This window comes from Pocillopora damicornis, chromosome 6 (assembly GCF_964200805.1).
Source record: "Pocillopora damicornis chromosome 6, jaPocDami1.2, whole genome shotgun sequence".
Lineage (NCBI taxonomy): Eukaryota > Metazoa > Cnidaria > Anthozoa > Scleractinia > Pocilloporidae > Pocillopora > Pocillopora damicornis.
In genome coordinates this window covers 14,128,775-14,152,079 of record NC_142675.1, presented here as the reverse complement: position 1 = coordinate 14,152,079, position 23,305 = coordinate 14,128,775, and the positions used below count along the sequence as shown (strand labels likewise).

The window sequence follows — 23,305 nt, the reverse complement described above, 5'->3', positions numbered from 1 at the left end:
ACTGGCTTTGGTTAGAATCTGCCATACCAGTATTGTAACCATGTAGTTTCTTTTGCTAGATGACGTCTGGAACAAAAGAGTCACAGCAATCTGCTCTACCCAGACCACGATGGTAGCTGCTTTTGATCTCTTGGTTGCTCTTTGCCGAGGCTGTGTTCAAAATCTTAAAGTCTTAGCTGACATCCTCACTGATTTCTACTACTCTGGTAAGAACTTACTATTTTTTTTTACCACAGTCGTTTTTTGTTTGTTTGTGTCTTTGCCACAAGTAATTTCTGTTGCACGGACTCTTTGCAAGGACATTTGCCCCTCCCCGTCCATCTGTCTTCACATTTAAGTGTGCTTCTAATGTAACCATCCTTTCGGTTACGAACAGAACTTAAATTATTTTGTCTTTTAATTTAATTCCTTTAAGGTTTTTCGTGAGAAACTAAGCAAGTCTCATCAGTTTTCTCCAACTTTCGCATAATGCGTTTTTATAATTTGAAATGTCTCTTGTGCAGGTGAGGACCCTCCTTTGACAGAATGGGAACATTTACCCCCGATTGGGCCACGCCCATCCAAAGGTTATGTGGGGCTCAAAAATGCAGGGGCTACATGTTACATGAATTCTGTAATTCAGCAAGTACGTATAATGTTTATTGTCTAAGTATTTTTCAATTTGTCTGCCTGTTGTAACTTTCCATGAAAGAGAGCCCTCAGTTCCCAGTGGAGTGAAAGTTTACACGTTAGTTGTTGACTTCTTTGGTGAGTTTTTTTAGGGGTTTAAGTGGTTGTCTAAAGCAGGTTAAATTTTAAATTTTAAGTGACGTAGTGAAAGCTAATGACATCTGCGTGTAAAGTTGATGTTCCCACCAAACCCTAGTTGCAGTTTTTTCTTTAGTGCACCCTATTTACATGATATACGAAATAAAAATAATTAATATTCTATGGTTTTTCAGATTACAATCGCTAATTTCATTTTTCAAAGTGCTGTGAAATATAGGAATGTTTGTGTTATCTTTGTGTTATGTATGACTGCGGCTAACACGTTAGCATGGCTTTTTTCAGCTTTTTATGATTCCTGAACTACGTGAGGGTGTTCTGAAAGTGGAAGGAGCTGCACAGAAAGAAGAAGAGGATGGTGTGGACGTGGAGGAGAAATCTGAGAGTGAGAACACCACAGACACTGGATATCAGTCTGAAGACAACAAAGACAATGATAAGGATACTGACACTAACGATAAAGAACTGGAGATAAAGAGATATCAAATCAGTGTGCTTAATCAGATTCAGTTCATCTTTGGACATCTGGCACAGAGTCAGCTGCAGTTCCATGTACCTCAAGGATTCTGGAAAACGTTCAAGTGAGTCCATCTTGCTTTTTCTTAAATTTTTTTTACTAACTGAAGCCTTGTCAGTCCAAGACGCTGCCATTGTTTGGTGACTGGTCTATCTTACATAAAAACTTTTTGCACAGTGAAGCCTTTTGATATTACAAGGATCAGTGAATGCAGGAAATGAATGAACCACGAACTATGAAATAGATTTCATCCAGATACGTTTTCATCAGAACCAGTGATGAACGTTTTCCATTCAAAGCTGGTTTTCTGTATGAATGTGGATTTCTTTAATGTCAGTCAACTTTGTTTGGCGTAAATGATGTTACTTTAGTAAATGATGTTCCTGCTGGTAGAGTTTGACTCTTATATCGCTACTTTGCAGGTTGTGGGGTGAACCAGTAAATTTACGCGAACAGCATGATGCTCTGGAGTTTTTCAATAATTTGGTCGATAACTTGGATGAAGGTCTAAAAGCGCTGAGTGGCGACCCGCTGTTTTCCAACATACTGGGCGGTAGCTTTGCTGATCAAAAGATTTGTAAAGGATGTCCTCATAGGTGCGTATGGACATCATTCCTTCCAACGAAAAAATTCAACGTGCTAAGTATCCTCTGATCAATTGGCATTTGACTTGTATTTCTACATCCACTTTGTATGAATTTAGCGTTAAGTTCACTTCGGCCTTTGTACAGCAGAGGTAAATAGTATGAGGCAGTACACACATATCAGCCCATTTTTGTAGAACTAAAACACTGCGAATTATCTTACTAACGTTACTCTGGACAAAACGTGACAACACTGTTGCATTATAGTTTATTTGTATCGCCATAAATTCCATTGTGTCCTCTACCTTTCCTTGATGTACATTGGGTTCTGTTGCATGTTATATTATCCTTTCTACAATCCTCTCTGCCACCAACTGTATTCTCAGACGTCATGGTTTTTTAATTGTAATTTAGTCATGTGATTCGTTTTACTTCAGGTATTCCCGTGAAGCACCATTCATTGCTCTGAATGTGGACATTCGTAATCATCAGAGTTTAGTGGATTCTTTGGAACAGTTTGTTAAGGGAGATTTGTTGGAGGGTGCCAATGCTTACCACTGTGAAAAGTGTGATAAAAAGGTCATAATTATTTCTGCTGTTCTTTTAACCTTAGTTTGATACTCGTGTATTTCACAGTTCCTTTATGGTCGGATACATTACGATTTTAACGCATATGTTGTGGAAAAAATATTAACCAAACAGGGTGACATCAACAGTTGTACTGGTGAAGTCGATTGATGCGTGTGGTTCGAGGAATAAGAGCAGAAAGTGTCCGGATTTACTTGCAAGGTTAATGTGTTGACTAGTTTGCGTGAGTAATGAATGTTATTTACTGTCCTGTTAAATTTAGGTTGACACAGTCAAACGAATGTGCATCAAAAAGCTTCCTCGAGTACTGGCAATTCAGCTGAAGCGCTTTGACTATGACTGGGAAAGGTAACTTAGAGTCCTTTACACAGCTCCACTTGTTTTATTCTTCATGACTTTTATTGACTCTTATCTTAAGCAGTGATTTATTTGTTCCTCTCGCTCCCTCTCCCTTTCTCCCTCCCCAGAGAGTGTGCTGTTAAATTCAATGATTACTTCGAGTTTCCACGTGACATGGACATGGAGCCTTTCACAGAGCTTGGTCTTGCAAAGCTTCAAGGTATGTTCACACATCAGGTTAAAGAACCCTTATAAATCCTTGTTACTTGGAAGTCTTTCACCAGCCTTTTGAGTGTTTTTGAGAAAAATCGTTTCTTCTGATTTGGTTTTCAAACACACTCACTAATGCCGGATACGATGGAAGACTCGCACTTACCATAACTATTTGATATACCTTGTGAAGGGAATACTTTACTTTCGTTCTCTTGTGTGATTGGTAAACTTAGTTCAACGGAATGTTTGCTTCAGGTGAGATCGCTGAAAACTCAACTGAAGGTGAAGCAGAGGAAGAAATAAAGAGTGAAACAACACGCAGCACGAAGTACCGGCTGGTGGGAATCTTGGTCCACAGTGGACAAGCTAGTGGTGGACATTATTACTCTTATGTCTTGCAGAGGTAGAACTCATTTTACAACCTGTATGCTGTTAAGCTTTCAGTTGCTTTCGTCTTTTTTGCTGCTAGAGAAGTTTTTAGGTACACGATTTAATCAGGATTTGTAAAACAGACTAGAGTGAAATACCAGCAAGTGATACAGAACGATGAAATTAGAAGGCTTTGCTGCGTGATTAAGGTCTCCTTAAGCGTGTATAGTCATTGTACTTTCTGTATATAGAGAAGTTTTCCAATGGCTTTTGCGTTGAAATTACCGAAAATGCTGAAGACTTCTTGAACGTAAAGTAAGATTTCATTGATAGTTAAGAGCCTAGGACAAAGGAAAAGAATCTGAGTCCCCTACACGAAATCGAAAACCAGACTTTTAGAATCAGTACTCCGACCACTAAGCTCTCGAGAACTCTGTGGTGAGCCAAGCTATTACTAGCTTCATATGTGACATGCGCTATGTACTAGAATCAGCAGTTGGCGAAAAGAATTTCTCCATTATGTTTGAGGTCTCTGTTTTTTTTTTCGTTCTTGGTAAAATACCAATATTGAAATATTGTGCGATTATTTGGCAGGTACATCTCAATGTTAAGTGTGTGTTTGGTTAGATCTAGAAAAATCCTGTTTGTTTCTAGCATCGGCTAATTCTGTAGTTGCTTTTTTGTTTCCAGAGTTTCTCCAGATAACGTTCCGAAATGGTACAAGTTTGACGATGGCGAGGTCTCAGAATGCAAAATGGATGATGAGGAGGTGCAGGCTCTCGTTACTTTGTGAAATAATATTTTGGTGAATAGGATAAAGGTGTGGCTCGTACATGTGCGAGCAATCATCAATGTGACTTTCGCGAACATTTCAAATTCAAATAATGAAACTGAATGATACATGTTTTTTAACTGATAGGAACTGAAGACTCAGTGCTTTGGAGGTGATTACATGGGTGAAGTGTTTGATCACATGTTAAAAAGGTGCGCAAAATCGCTGGGTTCTTACACTCGTGTTATTATTGTTACGGTTCAGTCAAAGTCACTTACTCATTTTGTTTGCTAGGATGTCATACAGAAGGCAAAAGAGATGGTGGAATGCATACATCTTGTTTTATGAACGCCTTGATGTCATGGATATAAGCAGAACTGTCGATGTTGACAGAAGTGAGTACTGATTTCATAAAAACTGAAAACGATATATACATTAGCTTTGGGACGTGATCTTCTTCAGTTAGAATATGATTGTCACCCGAAATCCTCTCTTGTGCAAGGTACGCAACACTTCAAGGAAATCTCCCGTGACATAATTTTACCTTTGTTTTCATTCCGTGCGTATCTGTTGATATGTTGCTATAAGCGTCCTTGTCCTTTATCGTGGTATGTTGAAATGAAACAGCATACCCAAGAACTTTCATATTTTAAAAAGAGACGTGTTTGTTTGATTATTTCACTTAATTGCTCTGTGTCTTAGATTGTTGGATGCCACCAGCAATAAAGAGAGCAGTTCGTAAACAGAACGTGCACTTCCTTCACAACCGAATCCAGTACAGCAGTGAATATTTCCAGTTCATGAAGAAGCTGGTAACCGCTAATGCTGCTCTGGAAAATTCGGTGAGTACGTTGAACGTCAGCATTGTATCTTGCCTCAGCACTAGCTAACGAAAGTGTTACACTAGGCGATAACTCTACACAATACTACTGTTACACGTTCAAACCTGTACAAGTCTCGTACTTGTGAAAATAGAACTCAACGATTCAACTAGCGGTTGTTAAATTAAATGAAGCGTGTAATTTAGTAACAAGAGCCGAACTTTAGGACGCTGAAGGCTGAAAAAAAATGAAAATAAAAAGATTAGATAAATGAAAAACCCAGGTTACCGCCGCGACAAGTTCCCTGCTGGGAAATAGTCACAAGAAAGAAAAACTTTGTAATATATGTACTTTTTCGTTCTATAGGCGGAAATGGAGCCTTTAGCAATGACCAGCATTCAGTTGGTTTCCAAGTTCCTTTTCACCACTGGCTTCCGAACCAAGAAAACCATCAGGTCATTGCTGAATTGTCAACATTATATACCACCTGGTTTCCTTCACTTTTAGCGTCGTTTTCATTGTGTATCTTTACCTCTGTAGTGAATACTCGATATCACGATAACATAGATATTAAACACTTTGACACAACGAGTGGCGCAACTCAATAACGCTTACTGTGTATGAAACCTGCTCTGACTGAATGAACGCAATCTTTAATGATATGATTTACTGAATGGAATGAGGAGTTAATTGTTGTTCGTTTGAACCTGTCGCAGGGGTCCAGCGGGGGAATGGTACGATGCTGTGTGTGTCTTACTCAGACAGAGTAAGGCTGTCCGGGAGTGGTTCGCCAAGTTTGTGTTGTTCTCTCACCCTGATCGCTTTTCAGAATATTTATTGGAGTGCCCCAGTGGAGAGGTAAGATATTATTTTCCTTCTATACAATTTGGTTTGATTTATTTCATTTCGTGCACGGGGACAGAATGTTCGTGTTTCATTGTTCCGGTGTCCATTTCTTTGTGTTTTGTAGGTACGAAGTGCCTTTGCAAAGATTTTGGTGTTTTTAGCTCACTTCTCTCGTCAGGACGGTCCGTGCTATCCGTACCCGGACGACAATAAACAGGAATCAGGTTTGTTAATTACAAAAACCGTGTTTGAGTCACATGGTTAATAGTGGAAATGTGATGTTATGTTTTATTTTTATATTACAACACAATACGCATGCTTGAGGCTGCTTGAGGTTGGGTTTTTCGATAAATGGTGATAACTACTGCAGTGCCTATTCTCATCACACCGTAATCCTCATAAGCGATTTGCTGCAAATTCGCTTATATCGTGCGATAACTGTTTTATGCAATATTGCGCCACAACGAACGTTTAGTGATGTTTTGAGTTTATTTAGTGTATTCGCTACCAACTGTCGCTCCGTTGAAAGGCGTTAGCTCTTCAAAAAAATTCAATGGATTTGCGTAAAGATACATGTAAAATGCTTTTTTTCGTTGTCGTGCCGTTCTGTAGATCTTGACAACAAAGCGACCTTGAGTGACCATATCCTAAGTGCTGTTCTTGGATTACTGAAGAAAGAGGTTCCGGAGCACGGCCGTCACTTACAACAATACTTTCACTTCTTTCTCATGTACTCCACTATTGGCCCACCCGAGGTATGAAACAGTATCATAGATGTCGTGCTATGAATTAGATCAAAAGTGGTCCCATCTAGCAAAATACATCAAGCAAGAAGTTTTCATTGTTCTGCTAATCCAGAGAATGTCTGCTTTGTGGTAATAATGATTTTGGGCTATTTCTGTGAGCGATACTAGTACGAATGTGCAAAGCTTAAAATAACTCTTATGCTGACTTAAACAGACTATTTTAGCAGACCAAGTTTTAATTTTGTTGTTATCATTGTTATCATTATCATTATTATTATAATCATTAATTTTTAGCATTTTAATTATCCTGTCTTCGTATTCACAAGTAACTTTTATTTTCTTTCTTCTTGACAGAGACTTCAACTCTTACAACTTGGTGTTCCGGCAACTTTCATGTTGGTGGCATTGGACGAGGGTCCAGGCCCTCCCATTCGTTACCAGTATGCTGAACTGGGAAAACTTTACTCGGTTGTGTCTCAGTTAGTTCGCTGCTGTGACGTTTCGGCCAGAATGCGCTCTTCTGTACCGGTGAGGAATCCTGTAACTTGCAAGAATTGTATAATTAGGATTCTCCTCGCATCATATGTGCTACTGAATGACCGAATGTAAAAAAAGTTTGTAATTCAGCCTTGAAATAAAAAAGGCAACAACGAGCGAAAATAAAAGTGTTTTATGCAGCGGCAGATGAGGATTTCCAAGAATTTTTGTCGTTGGAATCTTATCGCTAACACTGAAGTTGTCGTTGGTATTTTCAGAACACGCAGCCAAGAGCGAATCCGTTTGATGAAGGGCATCCAGTAATGGAGATTCAGCCTGTTGTGGCAGACATTCTGTTCACCAAGGCCACGTTAGTGTGTTGTTGATGTTATTACTGCTATTATTGTTGTTGTTGTTTTTATTTTTCTCTCTCTTTTTATCACGACTTTTTTAATTGACCCACAGATACTTAAAGAAAGTGATTGAAGACAGCACAACTTCAGAAGACACTCTGAAACTGTTAAGAGTAAGTACATGACAGCCTTCCCTACTTGTTTTGATAACTTATAGCTCTTTAAACAGACTTCAACTATTTGGTCAACAAGATAATTTGGATTTTATCAACTGAGTTGTTAATGTAAATTGGCCACTGTAAAGAGTTTTAAAGTTGACGTTTCGAGCGTTTGCCCTTCGTTAGATCGAAAGATAAAGGGCTAACGCTTGTAACATCAGCTTTGAAACTCTTTACATAAGTGCTTTACTTAAGTGTAGTTACCGGAGAGAATTGCATCCAGGCCTGCATCAAAACCTGCATCAAATATATGACTTTCATATATTCTTAACCATCAAAACCTTTGTTATCTAATCCAGCACCTGTGATTATTTTCAGTTTTGCTGTTGGGAAAATCCACAGTTCTCACGGATAGTACTGAGCGAACTTCTCTGGCAGGTAAGTGTGGTATCCTTGTGTATTCGTTGATATACTTATATTTTTTGTCGTAAGTTAACCCTTTTGCTTTTGTCCTCTTTTTGAATTTTTTTCTTTAATTAGTTTCTTGGTGTTACGGATAAATTTCTATCATCAATTGAGGTTAAAAGAAAAATAGGAAAAAAGACGCTGAACGATGCCAGAACCTGAACAAAACAGCTAACAAAGTGTAGCTTCTATTCCATTAAGAAGCGCTATCCGCCCAATCTTTTCATCTTTTTACTCATCTTTGTACTATCTTTTTACTTATCCCTTGTTCTAAGGTGGCATTTTCGTACACATATGAGCTGCGACCATACCTAGACTTGCTTCTGCAAATGATGCTTATAACAGACTCCTGGCAGAGTCACAGAATTCATAACACTCTTAAAGGTAACAACAGTGGTTGATTTACACATGTTGTTCTTTGTTTAACAAAGCCATTTCGTAATTTCGGTGCATTACCAGATTAACTTCTACATTCATGCGAGAACCCCCATAGTAACATTTGTTCGTGTGAACTTTTTTTAAATCGCCGATTCCGTCTTTCCCGAGAACGTCATCTCGAAGTTCAGTGTCAAATGAGTGCTTTTCAGATTTAGAAAGGAAAGTAGTAACGGCTCAGACGAACAAAACATTTTAAACACAACAAGTTTTCTTAGTGAAACGGATTCCCTCTTCTTTTGGATTTGAATGCTGATATATTTGTTTGTCCAGGAATTCCAGACGACAAAGAAGGTTTATTTGACACAATTCAGCGCTCGAAGAATCATTATCAGAAGAGAGCGTATCAATGCATCAAGTTCATGGTCACACTCTTTTGCAGGTCAGTAAGTAATTGTTGGAACATAACATTCAAACATCTGGTTACCAAGAAAGAAACCCAAAAAAATTGGCCACGGCCGTTGCAACAGTTCCTTCGGGCTCTGATTCTGTCCACTATTGTGGGGCAAACACCCTTGTATGTTATTAACCCTTGAGAGTGATTAGTAACTAATATCTCCCATCAGCATCACCCGTAAAACAAACATTGATCATCCACTAAGGGGTTCTTGGTTTTAAACCAAATACTCCTTGTTAGTACCATAGGAAATGTATGGAAAAAATTATGGAGAAAATGTACACTGATGTTAGGGTGTAAAGGGTTGATAAGATACAAAGCTTTTAATCGCTTCCTTTGTATTTGTTTCCTCAGCTGTCCCCTCGCGCACCAGATTCTCATGACGGCTCAGGACCTCCGCCGGAAGTGGACATGGGCAGTAGAGTGGCTTAATGACGAACTGGAGAGGGTTAGTTCTCTCCCACATTGGTTTCCTTCTTTTACGTTGTATCATAATGAAATATTTATTACTGAAGTATTTAATTCCATTTTAGGACTACATTTTAGTTTCTACATTCCAGACGAGTCTTTCACGAGACATTCTTTCATATTTCGAGAAAACGTAATTTTACTTAGGAAAACGTTTCGCTCGTAGCTTCTCTATCATTTTAGCTACCAATTGTTTATTGAAAACTGCTCCGTGTATCGGCTGCATTTTTCGAATTATTGTTCATGCTATGATTTTAATCATAACAATTACTATTTCTTTATTACTTTGTTTCATCCGGACATTTCTAGCTGTTGTTTGTACAATAAAACTTGCTACAAAACTGTCAATGCTCGCGATTGCTGCGCAGACAACATTGAATTCTGACCCGTCGTTGTATTTTAATTACTTTCCAGAGACCGTACACCGGAGGCACGTCTTACACGTACAACAACTGGTCACCACCGGCGCAGTCCAATGAGACTTCCAATGGGTACGTCGCCGCCTGCCTTCTTTGTTTTTATTTACTTTATAAGACATTGCCAAGTTGAGCATAAGTCAGTTCAAGAGTTTGAATGAAACTGCAAGAAATATAGGAAATTTGCGTTTCTATACAATTTTCCAAAATTACGTGCTTTTTGTTTGAAATTAATTGTTTTTTTATATTATTAATTTTTGAAAAAAAATTAATCCAGGTACTTCCTTGAACGATCACACAGTGCACGACTCACACTCGCCAAGGCCTGCGAACTGTGTCCAGAAGAGGTAAAGTGTTCTGTTTGTTTATTTTATATCTTTGAACACAACATCAGAATATTCACCCTTATTGTCTCTGTACTTTCTCAGGACCAAGAAGAGCCCGAGGGGGATGTAGAAGGGGAAAATGGGACCTCTGCAGACGAGGCTTCCCCAAATGCTGAGCGCTCGAGTCCCCGACGGAATTCTGAAGACCAGTCTTCTCCGATCACTGAACAGATTCCACCCTTAGACAATAGTGATACTGTTGATAATGAATCCACGACCAAGCTGCTAAATGAGGAGTCCGACTGAGCACTAAGTGTGGTAGAGCCTAATGGATATTTCTGTGAACTGCAGTAGCCATCACTGGACTGTTGTCTACCGGTTGGTATCTCCATGGCAACTAGCAAGCCACGATTGCGTGGATACAGTGGCATTTGTCACACTCTGACCCAATCCTATCACGGACAAGAGACACCGCGTCCGTACTTGGACGTATTTACTTTGATTGTTACAATACCTTGGAGTCGAAGTGGAAAATGCTAATTTATTTTTTTATTTAATGTAGAGGGCCGTTTACTTTGACATAACGACTCAGTTTTGTAGTATTTTCAGATGGTGTTTATATGCGATGCTCGATTGTGGTGTAGTTTCAATCCGTTGTCTTTGTGTAGCCCTCTCTCTTTCAGTCTGACGGGGATAGAATAATCACAAGCCCGATCAGCATCCATTTGTCAAGAATTCTCTGTGTTCTGTAAAAATTTTAAGAGAAAAAAAATGGAATAATTCTAGAGCCTATAAAAAGTACCAAATAGAAGTATTGTCACCTGTTCATTTCTTGTGGTCTATTTCTTGAGTGAGAGGAATAGCGAAGTAGGTAGATGGGAAAGGTTTTGGTAGGTTGTATTTTGACTGAAGGAGCTCCAGTTCCCACCGTGGTGGCGATTTGCGGTTGGGTACCAAAACTAATGCCCTTTTAATTTTGAAGGCTCTCAGCTTTTTTAAACACTCGAACCTCACCAGATAGCGAACAGTGACGTAACTAAACAGGTGTCTCGGTTCCATTCAGCACCCAGGGAATAGCTCCTCCAATGGACTTTAATGGAAAATGCCTTGCATGTGTTTTTTTTGGTTGTTTGTTTCCGTGTTCTATTACTTTTCTCGCCGTCCGTGTCCTCCAGATTCTCGTTAAGAGTCGTGTTTGTTAAACCTACAGAGTACATAAAAGTACTTGCATGCAAAATGCGATCTTTACTAGCTAGATCCACGACAATAGGGAGGTAAAGGTTTAATAGAAAGCAGTCTATTATGATTTTTTTACACCTGGTGGACATCACATATGTCATATGCACACTTTTGATGAGACTGAAATTTACGCTTCTCATTGTTAGGCATGATAAGGTTTGTGCATGGTGTCTTGTGCAAGATATGTTGCGCAAGATGGGTGCATGGATGGTCTGGTGAGCTCGTAACATTAAACTTCGTGGGATTTTCGCTTCATTCTCGTTCTTTTTTTTTTCAATTTTGATCAAGAATTTTTTTGGCAAATGATACAATCTGGTTCTCAAACTTGATTAGTTCTCGAGTGTGGTTTTCCGAAAACAGCAAGCTTTAAACCCTATGTCGCAGATTTCAGAAATGTTAACTTACCCAAAAGTCTCTAGAAGAGGGTGCAGAGGAATCTCAGCTTCGGCCGAATATCTACAACGCACCCTGAAATGTCTTTGCTATTCGAGATCTCAGCACGTGTTCTACGGAGGAAATTTGCACCCTCTCCGTAACGCAGCTCAGGATCGGGTACGACGTCTACTTTACAACCAGAAAACATCGATCTCGGTGGACTGATCAGCACCACGTAAACAATACAAAGAATAAGCCCCATGTTTTTATGTATTAGCTGTCCCAATCCTAAAGAGATTAAGTGTTAAAGAGCTTTAATTTCCATATTAGAGAACAAAGGTCAGTTGGGAATTCAGTACAGCGAAATTTGTGGTCGTGTCGATCAGCTGACTTCCTTCCCTTGTATAGTTTGTGTGCTTCTTTATTTTAATTGCAACATCGCACGATGAGAAACTTCATGCCTCGAGCCGCCCGTATGACACTTCAGAAAACGTGCCAGAATGTTTACACGGAAGTGACGCCGTGTTTTGAAGCCTGAGTCGAGTCACGTACTTGTACTGTTGCTGGATAGGACATACACAAAGCGATTGTCTTAGCTTTAAATCATAATTTATCAACCTTCGCTGAAGGATGTTGGAGCATGCAATCAGAATGAAAGAGCGAGTTGGATCAGCGAACAAGCTTCGGAATTATGATACGGACGGCTACATAAAGCGGGCCGGCTGCATATGCTTCAGAACAAACCATGCAAAGGAAGTAAGTGATTTTGTATTACAACTTCTTCACTAACTCAATTAGTGGTACCTCATCCTACTGATGCGAAATAAAGTGGATGTATCTAAAAACATCATGATCTTGACAACAGCTCTACATTCTTCGGAACAGAGGTCATTCTCTCCTTAAATGGAGTTGAAAGGCCCAAAAGGGTAAAACCGCTAGAGATGGAGAACACATCATTGACATGTTAATTTTCCTAGAGTTATTGCGACATCTTGTAGAGTGCAAATGCTGTAAAACCATTCTTGCTGTTCATGGATTGTGAGCAAGATGATCGGAATTGAGCGTTGGAAGCAATCTCTTCCTTTGTATTACGTTCAACTCTGTACGTAGGGCATTGTTAGAACATTCGATCATGCCCAATATATTTGTTTGCAGCCAGCAAAATGTTTGTTTTCAACTATTTTAATCAACTTTGATAACTAACTCAAAGCGGTGCTCGATGGTCTGCTTAACTTAAGGCAAACAAGTTCTTTCATCACAAAAATCAGCGCAAACGAATCGAAATAATATGTTCTGATGATGATAACAATGTTCTTCAATATGATCGGGTTGAAATAGCAATCCTTCGTTTGACAGATGCCATGCTGAAGCGTGTAGCTTCCTAATCTTGCTCTGCTGAGCACAGTCACAGTTTTGTTAAAGGGCAGCTTCATTGTATACAGGCTCTACAACATTAAAGATTAATTTTTACTAATCGAATTTGCTCTCTCGGTTTTTGTTTTTTTCTTTGGGGGGGGGGGGGGTCAAAGTTTTTGACTTGAATAGTTGAACTTTTGGCGATTACATGACAGTCTTAGTCACGTGTATTGCTACTTTCTCCCTGCCACTCTTAATGTTTCCAATGGACCTGTGGAAGAGGGCAGGCTTTGTCTTATCTCTCAGTACCCACTACAATGATTGGTCAATTTACGAATAGATAGTGTAAAGCTGTTTTTGTTGCCAAGATTGTTCTTATTCTTCATTGATAGAAGGCACTTTGAGATCTTTTGTCTATCCTAACTTCTGTGCTGAGCGTGCAGACGACAGTGCGATTCTCAACGTCGAATTTTTCGTTGTGTCAGTCATTTGAAGCCTTCCACGTGGCTAAAAAGCTCGTTCTCCGAAACCTAAAGACGTACAGTAGAAGTTAAATGGGTTTCTTGGTTACTCTACCGTCTCTGTCCTTACTGATGAAATTACGGATCTCAGTTTTTTCCCAGTGTTATTTATGGAAATCAGCACGGTCCCCAGACTCCCCATATGGCCTGTAAAAATTATCTTCACCACAAAATCGTAGTTTAGTAAAAATAATTGAAAAACAAATCCAACCGTAAAGAAGGAAGGAAGGTCGTTAGAGATTTAGGAGATTGCTTTTGATTGGAACTAGAATAGTTCTGGCTTAATTAGGCCTATAAAAAGTTGCTGAAAAAAAAAATAATTTCACAAGATACATAAACCATAGACTTTATGTAGTACTAAGAATTACTGCGTTTGATCAGTTCCTCCTCAATGGGGTTTGAATGTTCGCTCTTAGGCATCGTTCTGTGCACACGCCTTCATCTTTGTCATTAACCATTGACCTGACGTGCACGTTTTGTTTTGAACAGATTCTGTTGGTAACAAGCAACAGGTATCCAGATAAGTGGATAGTGCCAGCGGGAGGAGTAGAAGCTGGAGAAAGATTCCAAGATGCAGCTGTTCGAGAGGTTTTTGAGGAAGTGAGTCGATTGTGTTAATGGTCCACTATTAACCGATCCAGGAATTTTTTTTGCTGCTGTGCGCACTTATCGTTCGCCTGGCGTTTGGTTCGAAGAGACCTTCTCCATAGGGATCAGATAAATTATCATTTATTATTACATGTAGCATAAATAGTACTCTTTCTTTATTCCCTAAACGGGCAGTGTAACTTACTTTTAATTTCAGGCTGGAGTGCGTGGAAATATTATGCAGTGTCTTGGAATGTTTCAGGTATTTGAAATGTGCGACTTCTGTAGACTCTTTACAGGTTATATTCTCTTTAAGTTAGTTTCCGTGATACCCTCTTTCCAAATTAGGTTAGAAAAGAAAAGTGGCACTTAGTATGTCACTCTTGTTTTATGAAATCTGTCACTAAACAGTGCAAAGGTTAAATGGCTGTTCTTTGCTGCAAAAGGTAACGAGACAAATCTTTGCCAGATGTCAGTTTGACATGATAGAATCAAGCATGACGTGCTAATTCCCTCAATCATCCGATGGGATGCGCACGTTTTCACTTCGTCGCGGAAATGGGAAATCAGATTTTGTCACGAAAACATACCACTTTTAAGCATTGCTATTTTGTGCTCATCGTCCACCAAAAATTGTTGTTCTAAACTGTCTGATTTAGTGCAAATTTCTATATCCTGACACTAGAATGAAACAAGCAAGACAAGAACAAAGATGTATGTTCTGCATGTAACAGAAGAGTGTGATTACTGGGATGACGCCGCAAAAGGTATCTCTTGTTACGTTCTGACGTGATCTGCTGGAAACGTGCCGTATAGGAAAACTATGGGGAAGAGCCATTTACCAATGACACATCACGAAACCTCAAATGCCCAAAAAATTTGAGATCTTTCTGAGAAGAATATCTTATCTAGTTTGATTTTCAATCTGGTAAAGTTTCTTCTTAATCAGAATGAAAAGTACTTGTCAATAAGTGAGTTACGTCGAGGCATTAAAAAGCAACCTATATCAGAAAATAGGCTTTGGTTAGTCATCGTGGTAGATAACCCTTTCAAAAGAGAAATGTAATCGATTGTCTCACGATGCGAGATGCTTTGGATGTGGACGCGACGTTTCGACTGAATACTGTTAGTATGCGTCCTCTATATGCGTGGTGCTTAGCTGTATTGTTCAACCTGTTGTCTGAAATTAATTATGCTTTGTTTTTCGCGTATTTCAGGGCGAAGGAGAGGTTGGTTCTCAATACGCAAGGCATGGGAACTACTCTCTCACAGACCTTGTCAACAGTTGTACCTGCGTGATGTTATGAAGATCGATGAACAAAATCAGTGGCTCTATGACTCACCGATCCGGTTCTCTACGCCACTCGTCATTAACGAATCACGAAACAACCAATCAAACGCTGAAGTTTCGCCGTAGCATGTAAAGTAAAACCTTTAAAAATATTCTTTTGGTAATGATCATCACTGTCCTAGGCGTGACAAGAGTTATTTGGAATCAATCACTGGACTGGATGTAATTTAGTCGCGAACGGTTGCGAAAGAATTGTGAATACTTTCATCATTTAGTGAGGATCGCTGGGAGGTCTTACACTAATTTGGGTGTGATTTTACTCACAAGTGGTCGAGAAATTATTGTATATAGTTTGTTTCATCAATACTCTGAACACATCCTAAATTACTCTGAATCAATCATAAATTATTGTCGGGTATAACGATTGAAGGCAAAGGCGGAAGAATTTTGTGCATAAGCCGTTACATTCCTTAATGAACTTCAGGAATCTTCACTTTGTTTGCTTGTTATTCACTCGTTTTAAAAATAAAAGGTTCCTTCCGAAAACATCCGAATAGTCCAAGATCACTAGTGTTTTCTTCAAAGATGGAAATATTAAACATACCTCAGATTTAGGAACTAATTTAGCAACGTACATGCGCACTGAATCGATTAATTTTAGGCGCTAAGTCAAGCAGATATCCTTTTCAAACTCCGTTGGATACGGATTGTGGGGATAACTAAATGACAAACAACTGATCACCTTCAGGGAGGAAGAAGCAGATTTAGGCTGCAAATGACAACTAGTGGTAGAGAATAGTCGGGTTCCGAGGCTCGTAAGCTTGGTCGCGCAAACGCATCAAACATACTGAATACAAGGAAGCTGAAAACGGCATTTCTTTAGAAACTCAAACATGTATTTTGATTGTGCATGCAGTTTCCTCTATCAACTTTTTTAATTGTTGTAACTAGACTTCTCACGGCCCATAGCCGGTGCTGATGAGTAGGATCTGGGAGAAGAAAATGCCTTCGATGTTATTCTAAAGATCGTTAATCACTGCTAACTGTAAAAATATTCTAGGGTGGTGTTCAATTGCACAGCACAACGTATGATTTAGAATGACCAACTTGACTAAGCTTGGCTTTTGCTCAGGGCGAGGAAAGTTCGTGATATGTCGGAGTCGCTTTAGCCCGTTTTCTCACAGAACAGTCCACAGCGACAGTGGAAAGTGAGCATAAACTGATGGGAAATAGTGTACTGTAAAAGTTACTGTGTAGAAACGTACAGTAGTCTGTCATTTCAAGCTCAGAAATGTAATAGGTGAGATCTATCCTAAGTAACCTTTACTTTTCCGTTACTTTAAACCTGTTTAGGTTAATTTACAATCTTTATAGCTTTCCCGTAATAATTTGTTTAAGTTAATTTACAATCTTTTTTCTCTTAAGCGGCATTTCCTCTGATAGTTAAATACTAAAAAGGTAACTTAACTGACTTTTCAAAACTTAACTGTTATTTATAAAAACACGAAATTTTCCTGCTCATACGTGGTTGCTTAGATGTGCCTAACTGTCTTTATCAGATTTGTTAACTGTGTCTTTCAACATATCCTCGATCCACTTGCGAAACACGCTGACCCGAGTGAACACCGTGTAATGGTTACTCGATGAACAATCCGGGTCACCCCAGCTCACAATACCCTGCACTACCCACTGGCCAGCGGTATTCTTGCATTGCAATGGCCCACCGCTGTCCCCAAAGCAGCCGCTTGTCTTAGTGTGCCCTGCATCTCCAGCGCAGATCATTTTGCTTGTCACTATCCAGGTTCGGTTATCAGTATGAAGCCCACCATTCGGTGAGGTATCCAGTTTTGCTGCACATGCTCCGTTAGAGACAACAGGCATTCGCGCCTGTTGTAGGATCGTAGCTGAATCGCCTTTACCAAACATCTGTCCCCAACCTACAGACATAACAGTTCAAGCGTTTAACTAATTAGACAAGATAAGAGCCACAATATAATTAATCCCCCAGCAGAGTCCATGAGAGAAAGCAATCGAGCAACTTTCGAAAGTTTGGAAATTGGAATAGGACCTCATTCCTTTAAGTTGATAACATTAGTGAACTTATTTCAAATGTAATTTTGGTTTTATTAACTGAGTTGATAAGGCAAATTAGCCACCGTGAAGAGTTTCAAAGCTAAGCTTTGAAACTCTTCACGGTGGCTAATCCACATTATCAACTCAGATGTTGATACCAAAATCATCTTGCTATACTTCCCCACTCGGGCCGACGCAGCACCACAGTTTCTTCAGAAACTTTTCCCCCCTTATTTCAAACGTGCCGACGAGAAGGAAGCTTCTCCTTGTTATAATTTTTCGAACACGGAAAAAGGTTTGAATATATATTATAGCTTTGTTGAGACGAAGATTAAACCTGTGTTAGAAAATCAAAGGTAACTATTAGATTATACCTGTTATGTAACATTCCTTCCCAAGCGGCACTTCTTCAAGAAATTCTGGTAAACAAGCTGTATTCACTAAGTCGCCGCGAGAAGCTTGGTGCGAAAGCTGAAAGAGGGCGATATCGTTCTCGTATGGAACTGGGTGTGAGAATAGACGATGTTTGATGATACGTTTCACCTCAAATTCTTGTTCTGAGCCTTCATTCTTCTTACGATCGATATCCCCAAGGATCACCTTAAACTTGCTGGGATCATCATTAAGTACGCAATGAGCAGCGGTCATAACCCACTCTGCCATAATCAGTGACCCTCCACATATATGGTGATGGTTGAATTCCAAGCGGGCCTGCCATGGCCATTCTCCAAGAGTAGCGTCATCGCCAGTGATGACTCGTGAAGAAGAACCTGAATTGCGGCCACAACTGTCACGACCTACATGTGAATAACAACAATGGAAGGTTTGTACTTAAGAATAATCAAGTACATCATGATATTTTACGAGGAAGTTTTTTTTTGTCCAATGTAAAAAATGTCTAATTTTTGATGGTATTTTGAAATAAAACTTACACTTCAGAAAAGTACGAAATAAATGAAGAGGTTAGTCAAGGATTAAGGTAAAACACACTTGAAAAAAATCATGCTTCATACAGAAAGCACGACGTAGTCGTTTTAAGACACAACAATTTATATTGTACTGAAAGGACATTCGTTTTAGGGTAAGAAGTTATTCATCCCAAAACTTCCTTCGGATTCGAGTCGTTACTTATGCACAGTTTGAGAGAAAATAGCGTGACGTTTCACCTTCGTCGAAGTATGGTGCGTGTGGATTGATTTCTCGGATAGGACCATGAGGAGGTGGCATCTTAAAGGTCTTTTGTCCTCCACTGTCTCCTCGTTTTTGCTCTGTAAGAAAGAAATACATCTGCTCAGGTTATTTTTTCAGAGTTGTGTTGAGCTTTAGAGAGGCCGGTTTACAAACAAAGATTCTCTATGCTAATCAGCCACCTTGTGATGCCTATGATGTCAACATATAATGTAAGAACGTAGAGACGAAGAGGCGATTCTTTCTTTGATTGAATGGAATTACTTACTTAAAGGCCGTGAACGTTTCGGTGTAGAACTGGGTAAAGCTCGTGGCGAGAAGTCGTTGAAAATGCTAAGTTTCGATTCTAACCCTTTGACCAATAAGGTTGTCTAACATCTTATTTTCCCCTACAATATCACTCTTGAATCACACAGTAAAGTCACGAGAAGGAAGAAATGATCACCGACTGAAGAAGCTATTGATTGTTAAACAAATTCTCCTTGTCAGCCCCTTATGAAATATATAGAGAACAGCATGGAGAATAAGCATGCTGATGTTAGGGTAAAGAGGGTTAATCCAATTTTTCTGGAGCATTTAGTTTGCCTTTTCCAATTGTTACAAGGACAAAGGGAGAGCTCAAACCCGATTTACTAATTTCAACGTTAATAACTGGAAGGTATGCATGACCGTCGGTTTCCATCCACCTTGCTCTAGGTGAAGGTCCCTGATAGGACCAACAGGAGGTGGCATCTTATGACTATTTGTTCCTCCCTTGAGTCTTCGTTGTTGCTCTGAAAGAGAGAGTAAATAAATTAATGAAAGAGCCGATGTGAACTTTTGACCTCGCAATACCTTTGAGCTTGTCTACTGAACGGAATAAGGTCAGTGATAGGTTTCATGCAGGGCTTGATGGCTCCTTCGTGTTAAGTTTCAATAACATACGAACGTTTTCCCAAATCCATGTTCTTTCTACTGCGCAAATGTATCATGTTTTAACATACACATGATTGACGTTAGCGCGCTACGACAATGTTTGTGGAGATTGGAAGTTCGCCTTTATGACTACAGCTAAGGTGTCATTAAAAGTTTCTAAGAAACTGTGGTGCTGCGTCGGTGGGAGAGTATAACAAAGAAATATGGTATTATCACATGAGTTGATAACGTAAAGTGGCCACCGTTAAGAATGAATCAAAGGTGTAAGGTGTCATTAGCTCTGTGTTGCCTCATGGGTCAGTTGGTAAACAACGCTGAGTTCTTGTTGACGCCACGGCTTCCGGGTTTGAATGTCTCGAAAAACCTTAAAAATCTCTCAGTTTAGGCTTCTAAGGCTTATGCCTTGAATTAATTTAAGTTATTACACAAAACTGGTCTTGCTCTAAGCATGGTTTTTAACGTAGTTCAATTTGTTCCCAAATAATGAGAACACGTTATCTTGGTCAATATGAGACAGTGTGGTCAGATGTTACTCTAGGGAACAGGGGTTCTATAAAAAAGCACAAAATTTTCCGTACCGATTAACACTGGTATTCAGGATTTCTGGTTGTTAAAATCAGTAATTAAAAATAGTCGATTTTCAATAAGCAAAGGTGAATCTTGCTGCGAGTGCATTTCATATCCATTGTAGCCATATTTAACAGATCCGACTCAATGGAAACAAAACATCCTTGGTATAAAGACGACAGAAGTAACGATCAGACATCTCGTGCACTTCTCTCCAACACGACTTACACTGCTTCAAATCAAGTTCATCTGGTTCTATATCCGTTGTAAAGAAGGCCGGTTCCTCCAGAGGAGGCTTCAGATGTCCACGGCTAATTATGTGATGCCGACCTGGTCACAAAAACAACAAGAGAAAAAACAAAATAACGCTATATTAGCTGCTGATGAATCTTATCTCCTCTTCGCTTGATTGTAACAGTTCGCTTCCAACTCACTTAATTCACATACAATAGTAGAAAGTGAAAAATCATTACAGCCCTTCACGTTTTTAAAATAAATAAAAAGCACACAAACAAGACTTTGATCGTGATTCTCCGTTTAAGAAAGTGGTATCTGAATAAAAAGAATAACTCTGCTTCCAGATTCATACAAAATATATATATTCTTTTAGTAAAACAAAATGTGACGTAGAAGTTCACAACATAAAGCTGCACGACTACTGTTTTGATGTGATTGCTGATAGATCAGAAATTACCATTGCAGGTGATCAACAGAATCATGAAAGTCGACTTCTTTTCTCAAAACGACACGAAGTTAATAAAATGGTCTAGATATCGAAATATAGGCCTGCGGGTTATATTTTAGATGACGCATCTTCATTATAAACTTGTTATGAATGCGCGATGGTTAGAATTGGAAATAAATTACATTCATAGAGTCGAACAAGTGAAACACTGTTTTTGTATATACAATATTTAAATATCGCGAGAAAATAATCAAAACGTGGACGAAATACAACAGATTAAAGGATAACTTTAACACTAGAGTTTCGCTTTTTTCTAAAATGAAAACAGTGGACTCAAATCATGTTTTGAGCTGCCTTCTCGTGAAGAGCACAGACACAAGTTTAGTAAATGTCAAGTCGAGCGTGAAGTAACTCGATGTTAATGATAAACAGTAGCTACCATACCTTGGTTTGAAGGCAGTAAAACCACAATAACCACAGCGATATTATAAATGTTTATCATTCTGGGTATTCTATGAAAAAACACAAGGACGAAACATAAACTCTCTTGGCTTTGATGGCTTTCCCATGAACTGCTCTTGGCCCCCAGCAGAATCAAGCTTATGAATTAATGGTCAGCCAATCAATTCGTTATAAGAGAGTCGCTTTTCTGCAAAAATGAAAACAGGTGGCGGAAAACTACCACTTCCTCAGGGGCTTTTTCATTTCAGTTGCGAAAACGTTGTGGCTAAATTTCAGATCACGCTTTATATTTCCATCAATAGTTAATGTGAATAATATGAAAATGGACATAGAAAAATCGTATCGAAGTAACTGAGAAGTGAAATAACAAGGGAAAAATTAAATCCTGTTTCAGTTTCTACGGCAGGTGTTTCACAAAAAACTGCTTTAATATGCAAAATTCGTTCAATGATCAACAAATGACGGTTAAAGTGAGTTCGGGTTTCATTTTCCTAATATAGGTCTTCGCATAAAGAGAAGTTTAGCGAGCTTACATCAAATACAGAGGAAATAGCTGGTCGATATCAGACTGAAAATCTTTTAACCTAAGTGCTGCCGCATTGACGACTGACGCCGTAAACATGAAAACAGGAAAATGCAGACGACATGGTCCGTATTTGAAGATTCTCGGTAAAATACGTGCAGCGATTATTTATTGAGCGGGCTTGGGATAAATAGAAAAATTAACGTGAATATCGATTGTAAGTATCGATCTTTCCAGTCAGCTAAGTCTCTTAGTGCCTTAAAAGAGGTAAACAACTGAGCCTTTTTAAAACTTTAATATTACACTAAATTCAAAGTTAGACAAATTTGGCATGCACTATTGAGTCCTTAACTCGGAAATAAACAACAGACCCCCTTTTATCGGTTTTTACGAAATACGGAAACGCTGCGGACGTGTAAGAACTAATGAACTAAGGTCAAAATTATGTAAATTAGTAAAAATAGGGAAGGATGATGGTTATGAAAGATGCCGAGTTTTTCTTCCTTTTATCTGTCAGTGGTACTTTAAATTTAAGATCTCTTCATCAGAAGTTTTGAGTTTGAAAAACAAAAGGCTCCGGATGATATTTTACGACTGTAGAGTTTATCACATCCAACTCCCCTGGTCAGTAATATGTCCTACTGATTCACAAGCTGAAGCAAACAAGCACGGGACACAAGTGAAGCCACGTCTAGCATACAGAATTGGAGATTTCCTTTTCTCTTGCTCTTTTCAGGTAAATTGTGCCGTTGGACATTTAATGTCACTCGGATGATTAACACGAGTTATATCTGGATTACTTAAAGAAATAAGTTGTTATAAAACCCCATACAATCCTCCCTTATAATCTTTGGAGAGGACTAGTAAAGGATTAAACAATATTAAAAACTTACCACAAATTAGCAAGGTGAACAGGGTGGGAAACATTCCCGTTGAGTATTTCCTCAAGGATTATCAACAGGTTTTGGAAGTACGAGAGTAGGGGGACGGGAATAGTGTGAAGCCAGGACCATTTCATTTTCTCTTATGTCTACCTGCCATACTTGTCACAGATCACTTCAACTTAACGAAAATCACAAATTATAGAAAGAGTTTCTCCACCCAAAGTCGACGACTTAAGGATCGGAGGAATAACATGTAGAAATAAAAAAAAAAACGGTTTAATTTTTTCTTGCAATAGTCCAAAATGCTTTTAGTTCCTCAATAGGTATGAATCAAACCGCACTTATCATGGACCACCGGCGGTTTGCTTCGGTGCCATGGCTCACGTATTTCGGCGGGACACAGTCGATCCAGAAAGGCCATAACGAGACCAAACAAGCCTTATATATCGTCTAAGCTCAAACTCTAGGTTCAGGCGACATAACTTCGGGCGTAAATATCCTCATTTTCTTAGAGAGACTGTCTTGATTTCAGCCATTTGCCAATTGACTTTGTGTATTCTTTTGGCTTTCCTCTTTTTTTATT

At 39.1% G+C, this 23,305-nt stretch overlaps 3 protein-coding genes and 1 long non-coding RNA gene across 5 annotated transcripts in view; 2 read left to right on the top strand and 2 right to left on the bottom strand.

Moving 5' to 3' along the window:
* Positions 1–10,883, top strand: part of LOC113665389 (ubiquitin carboxyl-terminal hydrolase 9X) — a 34,260-nt gene extending 23,377 nt beyond the window's left edge. Inside the window, exons 43-68 of one of the 2 annotated variants that reach the window (XM_089208643.1) lie at positions 60–206; positions 504–625; positions 1,051–1,346; positions 1,705–1,878; positions 2,304–2,445; positions 2,717–2,802; positions 2,922–3,013; positions 3,262–3,409; positions 4,066–4,144; positions 4,295–4,359; positions 4,454–4,542; positions 4,850–4,989; positions 5,335–5,423; positions 5,685–5,826; positions 5,939–6,038; positions 6,427–6,569; positions 6,915–7,088; positions 7,316–7,407; positions 7,503–7,563; positions 7,927–7,986; positions 8,289–8,397; positions 8,722–8,830; positions 9,200–9,293; positions 9,728–9,804; positions 10,007–10,076; positions 10,158–10,883. In XM_089208643.1, the coding sequence (XP_089064769.1) occupies positions 60–206; positions 504–625; positions 1,051–1,346; positions 1,705–1,878; positions 2,304–2,445; positions 2,717–2,802; positions 2,922–3,013; positions 3,262–3,409; positions 4,066–4,144; positions 4,295–4,359; positions 4,454–4,542; positions 4,850–4,989; positions 5,335–5,423; positions 5,685–5,826; positions 5,939–6,038; positions 6,427–6,569; positions 6,915–7,088; positions 7,316–7,407; positions 7,503–7,563; positions 7,927–7,986; positions 8,289–8,397; positions 8,722–8,830; positions 9,200–9,293; positions 9,728–9,804; positions 10,007–10,076; positions 10,158–10,361 (3,104 nt within the window). In that variant the 3' untranslated portion in view covers positions 10,362–10,883. Of the gene's footprint in view, positions 1–59; positions 207–503; positions 626–1,050; positions 1,347–1,704; positions 1,879–2,303; positions 2,446–2,716; positions 2,803–2,921; positions 3,014–3,261; positions 3,410–4,065; positions 4,145–4,294; positions 4,360–4,441; positions 4,543–4,849; positions 4,990–5,334; positions 5,424–5,684; positions 5,827–5,938; positions 6,039–6,426; positions 6,570–6,914; positions 7,089–7,315; positions 7,408–7,502; positions 7,564–7,926; positions 7,987–8,288; positions 8,398–8,721; positions 8,831–9,199; positions 9,294–9,727; positions 9,805–10,006; positions 10,077–10,157 lie in introns of both variants that reach the window. The other variant, XM_027181060.2, reaches the window with a different exon arrangement.
* Positions 9,333–12,130, bottom strand: LOC113665390 (uncharacterized). Its single transcript, XR_003445712.2, has 2 exons — positions 11,700–12,130; positions 9,333–10,801 (listed from the first exon to the last, which is right to left on the bottom strand). It is a non-coding gene; the product is annotated as an uncharacterized LOC113665390 (long non-coding RNA).
* Positions 11,999–15,918, top strand: LOC113665388 (diphosphoinositol polyphosphate phosphohydrolase 1). The gene is made up of 5 exons (XM_027181059.2): positions 11,999–12,425; positions 14,036–14,146; positions 14,352–14,396; positions 14,820–14,901; positions 15,352–15,918. Exons 1-5 carry the CDS (start codon positions 12,300–12,302, stop codon positions 15,549–15,551), a joined length of 564 nt encoding a protein of 187 aa, XP_027036860.2. The 5' UTR covers positions 11,999–12,299; the 3' UTR covers positions 15,552–15,918.
* A 365-nt stretch (positions 15,919–16,283) lies between these two features.
* Positions 16,284–20,498, bottom strand: LOC113665382 (proproteinase E). The gene is made up of 5 exons (XM_027181053.2): positions 20,397–20,498; positions 19,373–19,459; positions 18,665–18,766; positions 17,873–18,295; positions 16,284–17,362 (listed from the first exon to the last, which is right to left on the bottom strand). Exons 2-5 carry the CDS (start codon positions 19,416–19,418, stop codon positions 16,968–16,970), a joined length of 966 nt encoding a protein of 321 aa, XP_027036854.2. The 5' UTR covers positions 19,419–19,459; positions 20,397–20,498; the 3' UTR covers positions 16,284–16,967.
* Positions 20,499–23,305: the final 2,807 nt, after the last annotated feature.